The sequence below is a fragment of the Xiphophorus hellerii genome, chromosome 12 (assembly GCF_003331165.1).
Source record: "Xiphophorus hellerii strain 12219 chromosome 12, Xiphophorus_hellerii-4.1, whole genome shotgun sequence".
In the NCBI taxonomy this organism is placed as follows: domain Eukaryota; kingdom Metazoa; phylum Chordata; class Actinopteri; order Cyprinodontiformes; family Poeciliidae; genus Xiphophorus; species Xiphophorus hellerii.
The window spans coordinates 12,648,644-12,663,004 of NC_045683.1; the positions used below are offsets into that span (position 1 = coordinate 12,648,644).

The 14,361-nt window shown below is 35.8% G+C and overlaps 1 protein-coding gene across 1 annotated transcript in view; it reads right to left on the reverse strand.

Moving 5' to 3' along the window:
- ipo11 (importin 11) overlaps positions 1–14,361 on the reverse strand; it is a 111,386-nt gene that overhangs the window by 94,407 nt on the left and 2,618 nt on the right. Inside the window, exons 2-5 of the mRNA XM_032578936.1 lie at positions 12,859–13,008; positions 10,268–10,368; positions 7,497–7,569; positions 5,165–5,368 (exon numbers count right to left, since the gene is read on the reverse strand). Of these exons, the coding sequence (XP_032434827.1) occupies positions 5,165–5,368; positions 7,497–7,569; positions 10,268–10,368; positions 12,859–12,996 (516 nt within the window). The 5' untranslated portion in view covers positions 12,997–13,008. The remainder of the gene's footprint in view (positions 1–5,164; positions 5,369–7,496; positions 7,570–10,267; positions 10,369–12,858; positions 13,009–14,361) is intronic.

A 14,361-nucleotide genomic window follows, 5' to 3' on the forward strand; every position in this document is an offset into this window, starting at 1 on the left:
GGAGTCAGATGGGGAAAAATTAGATCCAATGGTTGTGTTGGTGATGAGCGCCTGCTGAAAATGAAATCCGTATTTTGACAGCACAGCATAGGCTTTGATATATGTGTTACAGAAACAGCCAGACTGGCAAGTTTTCTGTTTAGAGAGACTTTTCAAGAGCTTCCCACTTTCCATTCCTCAGATCCCAGACTAATCCAATTTATGGAAGCTGAAAGAAATGAAGCAAGGTTGGAAAAAAAATCTCACATTATTCTCATCACTATACCGAACCTTGGTTTGTATTCTTATTGCATCAACTGATATGCAAAAAGCTGAATTTGGCAGGGGACTTGAAACTTGACTTTGCATTTATAAAAATTAAAGGTACTTGTGGTTAGCTGCATCTCTCTAGTGGTACATGGACTATAAGATGCATTTATTTATTTAAGACTAGGTACACAAACCTCCACCTACCAGTAAACTCCCAATCAACAAATTGTGAAACTAATTTAGAAAAAAAATCAAATGAAAAAAAAAACATTTTTAAGAACAAATAAAAATAATTATTTATGAAAATTCAAAAATATACTGTTTGCAATACTCTGTAGTGCTACTCACATGAGTGAACAAGCATTTATTTCATCATTAGGTCTGTTCACTTTACTAATATTTGTAGTCCCACAATTGCTTATCAAATGATAATCCTTACAAAAATATTGGTTTGACACATTTGCAATGCACTGCAGCCAATATCAAACTGTGTATGAAATAATCAAAGATGGAATTTTTCAAACACAGTGAGGCTTATAAAAATATACATTTTTAAAAATGATAAGGCCTGGATTATTTATGATTATTTAATAGAATCACCCATCACTTCAGTGTATGTTTCAGTTTTAGGCAAATAAAAAGACTGATCGTGCAATGTGTGTTTTTACCTAAATGGACTCATATGGTTCAGCAGAAGGCTTCTTAAAAAAACGAATTTTCTGATATAAAAAATGCTGTGGTCCTTAGGTGGAATTTTGCACTAATCATATTATCAAAGAACAAACAGAAACACTGTTAAAACCAAAAGCTTTGGGCTACAAATCATAAAAAAAAAATACAATGCTTTTTTTTTATTATTATTTGCAGCAGACTGAAAGCTTTCTGCATTACAGCTAATAACAGAGATGGAAAATAACTTTATCTACATGGAACGAAAACACTGATTAGAGCACCATTTGAGTTCCAAATATTGGGTTTGGAAAATTACTGCAGAATTACTGAACATCGAAGAAGCCAACTATTTTTCCACCTCTGGGTAAAAACATTCAGTTTTGCACAAATAAAGCTAAAAAAGATAAAACTGCACTGTGGCACACTTGCTGTACATATATTTAAATATACATATCTGCATTTTTTTAATCTTTACAAGGACTGCTCTTAAGTTGCTTTTTATATTAACAGCATTTCATATTTTTACAATTTATAGCATTTTATATTTTTATTTTATCTACAACTACTACTCAGTGGTAGTTGTTATTGTGTCTTGTCTCTATGCTGTAACTGCGAAGTAATTTCCCTGCTGGGATGAATAAAGTACTTCTATTCTATTCTATTCTATTAAAAAAAAAAAAAAAGCCAAAAATCAATGAAAAAAACAATTTTCTTCTTCATGCTGATTTTCTATTCACCTCACACAAGTATCACCAAAGGAAACTGAAAATCATTTTATTCACCGCTCTCGCAAAGAAAGAAAAAAAACATCATCTTGTAGGATATTGGACCACAACCCATATTTGAGAGCATGGTTTACTAATAGTGTGCGAACAGAAAAAAAAGAAAGAAAAAACATCCGGCAAGTGGTAGCCATGTAGATAGACCCTGTTGATGAAGGTTGTTATAGCTGACAGTCTACAGTAGCCAAGATGATCAGTGAAATCTTCTGTTTTTAATTTAAAGCTGCTTTTAAACTTTCTATAGATAAAATGCATTCAGGTATAGTTTATATGGGAACTTTAAGGTACAAAAGCTATATTTAAACAATTCAACCCAAAATGTCAGAAGTACTCCAAAGTGAAGTCAAGGCTTTTCCTTTATGTTAAAAAAAGGAGCTTCATTTTTACGTAACACTGAGTGTTGCCAACTTTAAATGGAAAGTAGCAAAAGCCTCTGGAATGATGCTGTGCAATAATTAGCATATCCATTTTGCCATTGCATCCTATTTGCATTTTTTTCCTGGTGACAGCCATTGTCAGGCTTTTACATCCGGTTGCTTCTGTGCTGCTCACATAGAGCATTTTAAAACTGCTGAATTCCCAATAAAGCTTTTTTCATTTGCATATTTCCCCCCCATTTCTGTTATCAGACACTGAAATGAGTCTGCAATATTGAGAAGCACCCCATTTAACACAAGTTAACCAAAAGCTGCCAAAAAGTCATTTCTAAGCTCCTGTTTTGCACTTATTAGAAAAATGTGATGCCAGCTGACAGAAGACAAACAAATATATATAAGACAGCGCCTGTTCTGTGATTTCTGTTGTACTTGCATACAGCAGGATTGTTCAATAGCAATTGTAACCTTTTTTTTTTGTTGTTTCAATGGAGTCACACAAAAAAACTTGAAAAGTGAGTAAAAAAAATAAATAGAGATACACCCAAACGGCTTGGGGAACTGTACTGGCTATTACAGCAGAAAGTAGTAAGAAGAAGAAAAAAAAGCAGCTTAAGATTAAGATTAATATTCAACAACCAACACCTAAAGTGAATCCCATTGTACCTTTTAGCCCTTCTTTGTAACCTGTTAGCCCTGGTCCAATTTTAACAACCAATGTTTATTTCCATCCTGTTGCTGCTTGGTTATGTGCTTTCCTTGCGTAACTGAAGCAGAGAAGCCAAGTCATTGGTTCTGGTTGCTTTTTCATGGTGTTAAAAGGTTAAAGATTATATCTGGTATCTGTAAATATCCACTAGCAATTTTAACAGCAATATTATATAATACTGGCCCAAATCTAGACTTTTAATTTAAACTATGAAAACTGTTATATCCAAACAACTATAATTTATTTGTCCCCATCGCACAGCTAAGGGGTTCAGTTGCTATTGCCTATTTAATGATTAATCTATTTAATTAAACAGATACAAAGCAACATGTCCCCAAGTGCCAGCCCAACATAAACATAGGATGGGCTGCACAGACCAGTACAGGCATATTTAAAGTAAATGTCTCCTTGAAGTGAACTGCTAAGACAGCAACCCCTGCCAGTATTAACAGAACATAAAAAAGATTAATAGAAAAAATAATTGAAGGCCAAACCTAAAAGAGAATTATCAGTGGAAAGAAGAACTGCCTGACATTAAGAAATCAAACCGCAGGAAAAGGAAGCGGGACCTAAAAGGCAGGACTCTGCTCACTTCTTCTCCTTAATACTTCTAAAGACATACCGACTAAAATCACAGGTAAGTGTCCCAGTTTCTTCTTTCAACTTTATATTCTGCATTAACCCCTAACTTCAGAGGTGATTCCACCTGCTGTCAGTCTTATACCTTAGGTACATCACTCATATGCTTTGCACACCCCCACCTTGCCTCTACATCCCTCCTCTGCTCTCATTTCTTTCACCATCTAATTACCTTTGCATCTGGCAAAGTAGTACAGTTAGCACTCTGAGCATCAGCAAGTGATCCATCATCCTGCGCACTACCAACCGCTTTGTCTTGGGCTTAAGAACAAAAAGAAGTGCACACACAGCATATAAATGCCTACACACAGAAATGTTACTTTAGCTACACAACTATGTGGTAAAATGGTTGTTTGCTGAGAAGTACAGTAGCTTTGCTTTAGAAGCAGAAAATTTTACATCTTAGATATTAAATGAACAAAAGTGCCAACTAAACCCAAATGTAAGGTTTTTATTATCATCGAACCCAAACAAAACACGTGACTTCTCCGCTCATACTGTAATGTAAGGGTCAATTGTTTATGAACTACCCTTGAAAACCTGGTTGGTGCAAGGAAGTCTACCAATATACCAATATAAATTCATTCCAGTTGTGATAATCTATGGGGGCAACTATTGAGACACAATTATGCCAGAAGCTTGTTTTGTGGGGGGCCAAAAAGTGTGCAGTTTCTCTGCAGCTTGGTAAGACGGATTTAACCAAATACTAGTTGGGGTGTTTGCATATATTTAAGGCTATCCGTTTACCAGCTGTGGATTGGAGGGAATCCCCATTAAAACTCAAACCAGTGCACCAATTTCTTGTTTTAAAATTCATGGAAGTTATTTGTTGGATCATCAAACATTCTGGGAAAACTTCAATGCATCTTTCATTATGTTGCAGGTAGTGAAGTATGTAAACTTTAAACCCATCACAAATGATACAGAAATGTGCATTTAATATACAAGAGCCCCTGTATATTAAATGTAAGGTGGTGTTGCATACCAACTTTTGAGTATGCTCCAACTAACAGTACAGAACACAGTGTAGGTTGTTCAATGTCAAAGTAATCAGTATATCATTAAAAAACTGCACAGCCTAATAGGCCCTGAGCCCACTATGCATCAAGTTGTCTGTAAAAGGGATAACTTTTGGCATGGATTCTGGCACAGTGCCTTAGCCTCACATCTGAAGTTGTTTTTTTTGTCTCTCGCTCACTGATTCCCATGTCCAATAATCTTTATATTTCTTCTTCTGCTGTTCTTTAGTCAGTTTCTTTCATTATGGGATTTGACCAAAACAAGTGTCTTTGGATATTTTTTATTCACACATTTTATTCTTTCAAGTACTGGATTGTGAAAAGAATGTGTAGCTCTGATTTATGTTCCAACATTTATCCCTACAACAAGCAACATACACTTCTAATAAAGAACTTGCCTAAAAAGAAATATGCATATAAAAAGGATGTCACATTATGTCCAGCATAAATAGATGAAACTGGAGGAAAGAATCTCATCTTACTTCTTATCCATCTGCTTTCAAAAAGTACTGCTATTAAAAACTACAAAAACCATGAGAAAAAAAAAGCGAACACAAAATTTCCCAAGAGAAAACAAATTTTTCTCCTTTTTAGGTGTACACTTAAAAAAACCATTACTTTCCTCTGGCACTGAGAGCAAAATAAATAAAGCAGTCTAGAGAATAAGAATTAATAGCAGCTAATTAATAAAAAAAAAATCTAACGTTAATGTGAACTTACATCTTGAAAAAGACGTCTGTCCTGTGCCAAACGTTTGGATGCCAATGTTTTGGTGACGTGATAGAAAGTTAGCAGTGCTCTGTGCTGCAGCAGACCATCTTGACCCTTTACGGATTCGAGCAGAATTGGAATGAGCTCAGGCCATTGCCTCGGGCAATCAAGGCGGGCCACCTTGGCTATCAGTACCGCGATCTGGGTTGCTATCTGTTGGGAAGAAAGAAAAAAAAAAACAGGGTAAGCAAACATATCCACAGGCAAGCATTAATACAACAGCAGGTGGTTTTGTCAACTAAACTAAAAGGGAATTGAGCACAACTGCAGAGCGTAACTGATCAGTTCTATTATGAATGTATTGTTTGCAAGCCACTTTTAAAAAGAAGCAGTTGAGTCGATACCACAGACGCACATACAGTATCAGGCGTAAGATATATGCAGCACTTATTAAGAACAAGATGATTCCCTTTTGCAAAATCAAATTACCCAAAACTCCTGTTTGATTTTTACTAAACACAAAAATAAACTACAAGCTGGTGGCAGTTTTTATTTTTTAATGCAGTCAAATAACATAAATTTCTACATTTCATTATTTAAACCTGTGAACTATCAATCAGAACTGGTTCTTGTGATTAGCAATTTCAGAGCAAATTTTTTTTATGATCCTCTATTAATATTTTTAATACATTTCTGCTTTCACTGCTTCTTTATATTAACGGCATGTCCGTAACGCATCACTCAGCTAAGGCTTAAACACAACAGCTCCTGTTTTCATCAATACAGACATGAATTAAGACAAGTACATGCATTAGTAGGATGAAGTACATGAATCTCCATCCTACTAATTCCTACTAATTCATGTACAAGTACATGAATTAGTAGGATGGAGACTTAACTGTACAAAATCTGAGTTTATACATGTTCGAATGTTTGCAAAACATTTTGTGATGTATTTAATGTTGTAACCAGAAAAGTTATCTTTAACAGAAACAATGCATCAAAACATTTATTAGTCTATGTGGACTTTATGTTGGAATAAAATGTAAGCTTGCATATCTTTTGCAGAGGTCGGACATTTTGATTAGCTTGTTAGAAGTAAAGCTTGTATGGGATCCTCATAAGAAAAGGTCAGGTGCCAAAAGTGAAAAAGACAATATGATACTTTTAAAAGCTTGACCAATTAATAATATTGAGGGCAAGAAGTGCAATACATCAACAATTGACTAAAGCATAATTTTATATGTCAAAATGTAACTAAAATGGCAAAGATATCGGTGCTGTGGTGGCGCAGGAGTAAAGCAAAGCCCGCAGGCTGTCCAGGTTAGCCAATCAGAGGATAGTTATTTAATTAATAAGTCGTGGCTGAAGTTTAAAGAGAAACAAAGTAATTAAACACTTAAGTGATGATATAATGACAATGAAAAATCAACAGTGATCTTATATATATATATATTTATTTTTTTTAATCAAAGATTTATATTTTTTATTTAATGAAGTATTTATATATTTTGGCTAATTTAAATAATCATATCCATTTGAATACTTAATATAATTACTACAATTTAATTTAAATGGCTAATTTTAAATAAAATATTTATTTTAAAGTTTTGTATTTACTAGCTTGTGGCACTTCTGGCCCTAGATTCAAGGCAGTGTCAGATTTTTTTAATGTATTTCTTTTTAAAAAATGTTTTATAAATTATTCCAACAAAGTAGAAAACTGTTCTCAGTCCACAAGTTTGTATATGATCCAGAATCATGCAACCTACTGACCAAGCAATGCATTCTTTTAATGAGACATAGTCATGTTAGAAATATCTATAACCTAATTTGACTCCATGATTAATAATATCTGAATGCAAGTTCTGCTGTGTCCATCAGCCATTATTTGTTCTACGAATAGGCAAGTTCATAGAGTTCATATTTATTATGGAACCTCTAAATGTGGATTTTAATACCATGAAACAGGTGATTGAACAAAACACACCAGCCTCTCTAGAAGCTTGGATTGAAAGAGCAGAGGCTGGAAGTGGTGAGACATATGGAGTTCAAAAGTATATTCATTCCCTGCCATATGGATCCCATCAGTCCTGACATTACATAGCTGTCCCTCAGGGATACACAAGCTGCAGAAACCAGAACTAATGGCCAACGTTCATGGCCACCATTCATCCCCAGTCTTTTCAACCTCCATAATTGGAGGTTGAAATAAAATTACATTAGAAAACTCTAATGGCTTTGTATCAGTTTTCTTGTTCAGCAAGTTTTGTTTAGAGAAAAAAAACAGGTTAAATCCTTTTTGCAATTTTTGCCAGTATATTCCATTCTCCCCACTAACCTGATTGACGGGTTCATTGAAGTTTGTGATAAGACCAGCACGGAGCGATGTCTTCTCCTCCTCTGATAATGCACTGTCAACAAAACAAACAGAGATATTCAGAGGGAGAAAGCAGGCAAGGAGAAAACAATGCACAGTACCGTACAAGTTTAGAGCTTAATGTGTTCTCATAATTCTCTTGATGCGCAATTATTTAATTCATTAAGATTTTATGAAGGCACACCAGCCACAATAACAATAAAAATTGGAAGAATGAGAAACAAATGACTCCCGACTAAACCTGCAACATTGTGGCTGAAGATGAAATGCTCCCCCATCCAGCCTCCTATGTTTACCACCAAGACACCAAGCACATTAACACAGGTGATTGCAATGCACATCCCAAGACACCCACTGTCCTCTCATTTCCATACACGCAAGTCAATTACATAAACTGGCAATATGGAACACATCAACGTACCTATTTATCATGGGACTAACTAGCTAAAATCCATCGTAAAACAATTGATTGCATTATGCAATTTAAAGTATTTCCCAGAAGGTTCCTACTGTATGCAAGTGACTATGGCACTTACAAGGGATACACCAGTATGAACATTTCAGCATATGTCAATATCTGATATTAATATTATAATAGTATTGCTTTGGCCGATAAACATTTACCAATATTAATACTTCACTACCCTTTCAACACTTTAACTTCACCACTGATCTGCTTCAGTTGCAAGGAACAGAAATAATGAGAACGTAGTTGTAGGTTGACTACTTCTCTAACACTGCTGGGTTATTTTTATAATAAGAAAAACTTTGTACTTTTGTTGCTTGAAGTATTTGTGTGTTGAGCTCTGGGAACAGTCTGCTGGAGGATGTCAGGAGAGTTCAAAGCAATAGGATTCATATTTTAAACTTTTATGAAATCTAATTGTTTCATCTTTGTTTTATTTCCCTTGTGCATTTGCTGTACTGCTTACATCTGTGCTGTCTTATTCGTTTAATTTGTCAAAACACCTTTACATGCAGTACCTAATTGAAAACAAAGATTTCTATTGCTAGTAGCTCAGGTATAATATTTTCATGTTGTAATCTCAATATTTTGAACAAATACCCTTCAGAGTAGGCACATGATGTTAAAGAGTATAACTGAGTAATACAAATTATATTTTATTGAGAAGCAACTGCAAAAAAAAAAGTTATTCTAGTTTTCCACTGAAACGGACGTAACAGTGGAAAATGCCACTGCCAGAGTTCATAAACAACTGAAAACCAACTTTATAGAACATGCACCGCATTGATAAACTTCAAAACTTTTTATCCTTTCAAAATTCAGGCTAATTTAATTGACCATAGTGAAATGAAAAACTGCCCTGTGTCCTGACATAACATTTCAAATGCTCTTTGGAGAGCTTTTTAACTTCCGAATAAAAGAAGCAAGAAATCATCTGGGCTTCTTTTAAGTCAACTCTTCAAAAGCAGAAAATCAAGGATGTTTTTAAGCGCAATAGTGCACAATGCACGGGTAATTTGACAACTGTAAAGTCAACTTTAAAGGTTCTTAAGAGATATTTGCTAGCATATTTTTCAGGGCATTTTATTCACCCTCTTATTATTTGAGCATTGATTAAAGCAGAATGGTACCACTCAAATGGTCTTTTGGTGGTCCAAGCCTGTCAGAATTTATGTTTATTATATTTTCTTCTCATAGTAAAAAGATCAAACGGACAACAACAAGTGTGATCTATCATCATAGCACACTAAACTAGTCTATTAGGGTATAATGATACCCAAAACTCACAAGAACAAGACGGGACACAATATTATTTTAATGAAAACTTCAAAGCTTCATTTCTTATTCAACATTTTTATAATTTTTTTTAAAAAGCAATAAACTGAAGTCTTTTCCAATTTCTTTTAACTTTTCAGACCTTATGACAGTGCTTCAACTAGGTATGGTCTGCAGTACAACATTTCTGTTTCCCCGGTTGATTCAAATTGTGATGTAGCTCAACCAACCGCTAAGGGGGTTATGTTGATTGGAGGTGAAGTACTCCCCTTCACCTCCCATCAACATAACTTTACTGAGACTAAAAGAAAGGTCCCCAAAATGACCAAAGTGGCAGTAACATGTGATACTACTTGCAACAATCTAAGCAAGTATTAAAGTGAAAAAGTCACTGCCTCAATTTGTCATTTTGCCTTCCAATGCAGTTTTGAGTAGATCATGAGCACCATTTGCCATCCTAAAGACTGAAGGAGAACTCATTATAAATAATCATTTTGAATTGAAAGCTGATTTTAAATTAAGTCATGGTCCCAAAAATTGGAATTGAATTAAATCTTGAGATAAACAAAAGATTCCCTCCCATAGCAACCAGGTACCCAAACATTAAATGTTAGTCTTGAAATATCCCAAAATCAATCTTACATAAGACAGAAGAGGCATGAGTGAATTCACTGAGTATCAAACCAAACCACAAAGAGATGGATAGTCAGACTAAGAAAGTAAAAAAAAAAGAAGATGACAGCTGGAGAAACATCAAGCAGATGAAAGCTAAAATAGGTAAAAGCCTGGATAAAGAGAAAATGGCGGAAAGGGACTAAAAACTAAAAAGAGTTTAGCCTCACAGACAAAAAAGGAGATTAAAACTGATGAATATAGATAGGACATTAGGGGATAAAACATGGAATAAAAGCAAAAAGATGAGGCACATTGCAGAGACAAAAAAGCTGCAGATGGAAGTGAGAGTCTGGGGTTGAGACATGCAGGTACTTACTGAGGGGCCACTCTCCTCCAGTATCTGTCAATGCCATTTTTGAAGTAAAGCACAGCAAGCCATCTCACGTTCACATCCAGCGTATGGTTATTAAAAATATTCTGGGAGGGAAAAAAAAAGAATTTGGACAGTCACCACCAATGAAAGTGTTATAGCTCATAATCAATACAAGACAAGTCAAGGACTGATCCAGTTTTATGACAGTTGCAGCCATACTACAGGGGAAAATAAGCAAAAATCTAAACCAAAATATGACAGGACTTCCACAATTACAGAACAGCTCCTTTTAAAACACAACACACGGCGACTTTCTAACCAAGGCTGTCCGTGCCATTACTCCTGACACGTCTGAGCTGTAAATTGTGGTAATAAACCCTGAAAACATGTCTGAGTAGTCTGTGTATTCAGAGTTATTTGCGTTAGCACAGCAACGGCAGAAGCTCCATAAAAGACCGGCCACTGTAATATCAGAGATTGGAATCTCAGCTCTCATTTTTTGCCGATTGGAAAGTGTGTCGTTTAAATAACATTTGGGCTTTTGTACAAATATAAAACATCCATCTGTTGCATCAAGGGAACAGCAAAGACCATTAGCAGAGCTCCACAGCATAACTATTTACTTCCAATATGCAAGTGAAAAACAGGCTGCTGCCACTTGGCTTTTATCAGATCCAGTCAGCAAACCTAGAATTAAGCTGGTTTGGCTCTCTTTTGATCAATTCACACAGACACTGCTCTCCAGAAATAACAGACATATTGTGCACCCTGGCTTAATTGGGACCACGGCATCACAAGCAGCTGCACAAAGGACAACTTTCTTGTGAACATTTCTAGTAAGTGCTGAATCATCTGTGGAACCGACGACAACACTACATTAGAAGTCGAAGCGGTTTCAACGTCGCTCTCAGAAAACCATCAGAAGACTCCCTTGATGATGAGGTCTAGAGAAGGGCTTTGGATTGCCTGAAGTTGCATGTTGTTACATGCACTTCCCAGCAGGAGATTCTTCAAGTGAGACACTTGAAACAAGAGGTATTCCAATGTGGCAGCATAGGTGGAAGACATGGGAGGCAGATAATTATCCAAATTGTGCGCGGCAGATGATGTTAATGGCCCAAGGCGGACGAGGGCTTCCCATTATGTAGGAACAATGGCTAAATTTGTCTATATCAATACTACACATAATTAGAAGTGCAATATTGTGGCATAAAAATAATCAAATGACAAGAAAAAGGGAGAATCAGTCTCATGGTTGAACTCTAGATTGTTTACAAGAGACAAATAGCTATTGTCAAAGTAAAAGCTGACAGAGCCTCTTTATGCACTTCATTTACTTTTATGTAGATTAGAATATTTTGATAACCATAAAATGCCCAATACACAAAAACACGAATCGAGGGATCCAATTCCTAATCCTTACCATGCAGTAAGCAACAAAGCAATGACAAAACTGTAGATTTTATGTCATCTTCTACCTCGTAATATGTGAGAATTACTCTCTAACGGAACCTCTGTTGTAAAGTATGTGTGAAATAAAGTTGTGGAAAAATTTCAGGCTAAACTAGTTGTGTGATACGCATTTCACACATACTCTACAGGTGTATAATGTGTGAAAACAACCATAAACAGCAGGTAAAAATAATTACAATGACATCACCCACAATATACCATTTGAACAAAATACAAATATAAAAAAAGAAAGGACACTGATTCAGAAATTATAACGCACACATAGTTCATATTCTGGAAGTGATCCTGTCACTACCAACACAGCAAAAACATAACCTGTCTAAAAAACTACTTCAGCTTAAATAAGACGGTTTTCAAATTTAAATTGATGACTTCACTTCATTACTTATTAAAATGCTAAAATAAAATAAAAATGGTAATTTTATCTGCGTGTTGACTGGGAGGTGTTTGTTTACATCTTCTTGATTACATGCAAAGCACTCCTACTGACAAAATAAAAAAGAAAATATTTTTCTTCCCCATGACTGGTTCTTAGTTCTTTGTGTTTTGCTAAGCAGAGCACATACTGGGCCAATTTCATTACAAATTGCAGAGATGAAAGTGAAACGCATCTCATCATTCGAGTCTGGCGAGAATAGTAAACAAAATAGTTTTCCTAAAATATCTGAGTAATCGCTCTGGTGGATTGCACTGTGTACTGACCGACTTTATGAACCACCTTTGCATCTTTACAGATACCGTCTGTGGTCTAACTATCAGCAACCAAATCTTAATAAAACCTTTCAGTAGCAATATGAGTAATTCTTTAACACAAATTAATCCCCAGCTGTCTGTGATGTACTGCTCGCTTTTTTGGCAACTTCAAATTCTTCCTGTGATTACAACTATTGTGTGAAATTGTCAGGATGAATTATCAATCAAAAAAGAAGGGGTGCATAACCCCTCATTTTGGTATTGCTAAATGTAATGATGATGAAAGATTTTCCCCTTTAATTTAAAAAGCGATCCTCCGATTCTAACTTTACAGCAGCCAGTTTTCTGCTTCATCTGCCACATTCATCAAACTGACAATTTGTTCAAGTTTCTTACAGATTTTATTACACTTTCATATCGTAACTCACCAGAAGTACTGAATAGAAGCCCGGCTGTGTCTCCCACTGCCGGAGCTGCTCCTCTGCAGGCTTCAGCACAGCTGTGTCCTGACTGGTGGCTTGGGTTAAGGCCTGCAGCACCACTGAACTGGCACTGTCCACATCCATGGCTGGATATACCTGCAGGACACCATGAGAAGGAAGGGAGAGTGTCAAGCTAAGCATAAACAAAAAGTGAAAACTTCAGGTTTACTTGAAAGAAAGAAAATTTAAATTATTTCACCGTGGGGGAAAAAAAGAAGTAAAACAACTTCAAGAGCAAACTGGAGGAGTCGATTTGCATCTACAAAGAACACGAGAACATGAAACACTCTCTTTTACTTTATCTGACTGAATTACTTCGACCCCCTTTCATAATAGATCAAGCGGTGCTGAAACCCGTACCGAACTGAATAAAAAAAAAAGCTACAGATCTTCAATAAAGAGAAGCATACCCAGGAGAAACAGTTAGAGACGTCAGTGACATGCAAACTCTTTATATATGTCCCAGATGTTACTTAAGCACCCCAGTTTCACACACCCAAAGACGTTTTTCATCTCCAAGAACAAGTCTGACTAATTTGCCTTTGTGTCTCAGATACGAAGTTAAACTGCTGCATAGCCACACCTGCTCTCGGGTCATGCTTTTAATTGTAGGGAGGATATATCCGGTGAGGGGAAAAATATATTACCCTGCAAACACACAGCCACTAGTTTCACCATACCAATTAAAAACCATAAATTAGAAACAAGAATTAACTGCTTCAACCATCTGAAAAATTGGCCATTTCGGAAAACATGATGGATTATCTTTGCATGTTTTTTAATGGATAGTATGTTGGTTGAGTATTAGAATTTCAGGAAAGGGGAGGGTTAAAACTTGAGCAAGGTTGCCATCTACAGACCAGAAACAAATATTCACTCATACACAACAGAACTCTTCAGGAATTGCAAAAGAATAAGACTTGCCTCTTTCTCAACATAGCAATAAGACAGCAATGAGTGGTCGATATCTGAACAGTTAAACCAAACCTGTAAAATATTAAAACTAATTAGAGAAATAAAAAAACAAGAATCACTTTTCATTCTTTTAAAATGTAATGCTGCTTCTCAGTTATTTGACAGTGATATATTTCAGGTGTTTATTGCTGTCAGTTTTGATGATTGTCAGTTTTTTAGATAGTGAAAATTGTACACCAAAATGAATTAAAAAAGGATGTCTAATACAGAAATTAGAGGTGTGGCGATCAATCGGCCACCGATCATAATCAGCCGATTTCCATGAAAAAGTGTATGATCGGTGATCGCCGATCACTGTCTCTTGTTACCGATCATATATATCTCACTTCGCAGCTTGCGTGTGCAGCTTATCTCCCTTTTTCTTCACACTGCGCAAGCACACAGCAACTAATCCTGTTGTGTGGAACTATAACACTCTGAGAGTGAATGGGGACATTTGCGTGTTGCGGTGGAAAATTACCTCGGGGGTGAAGC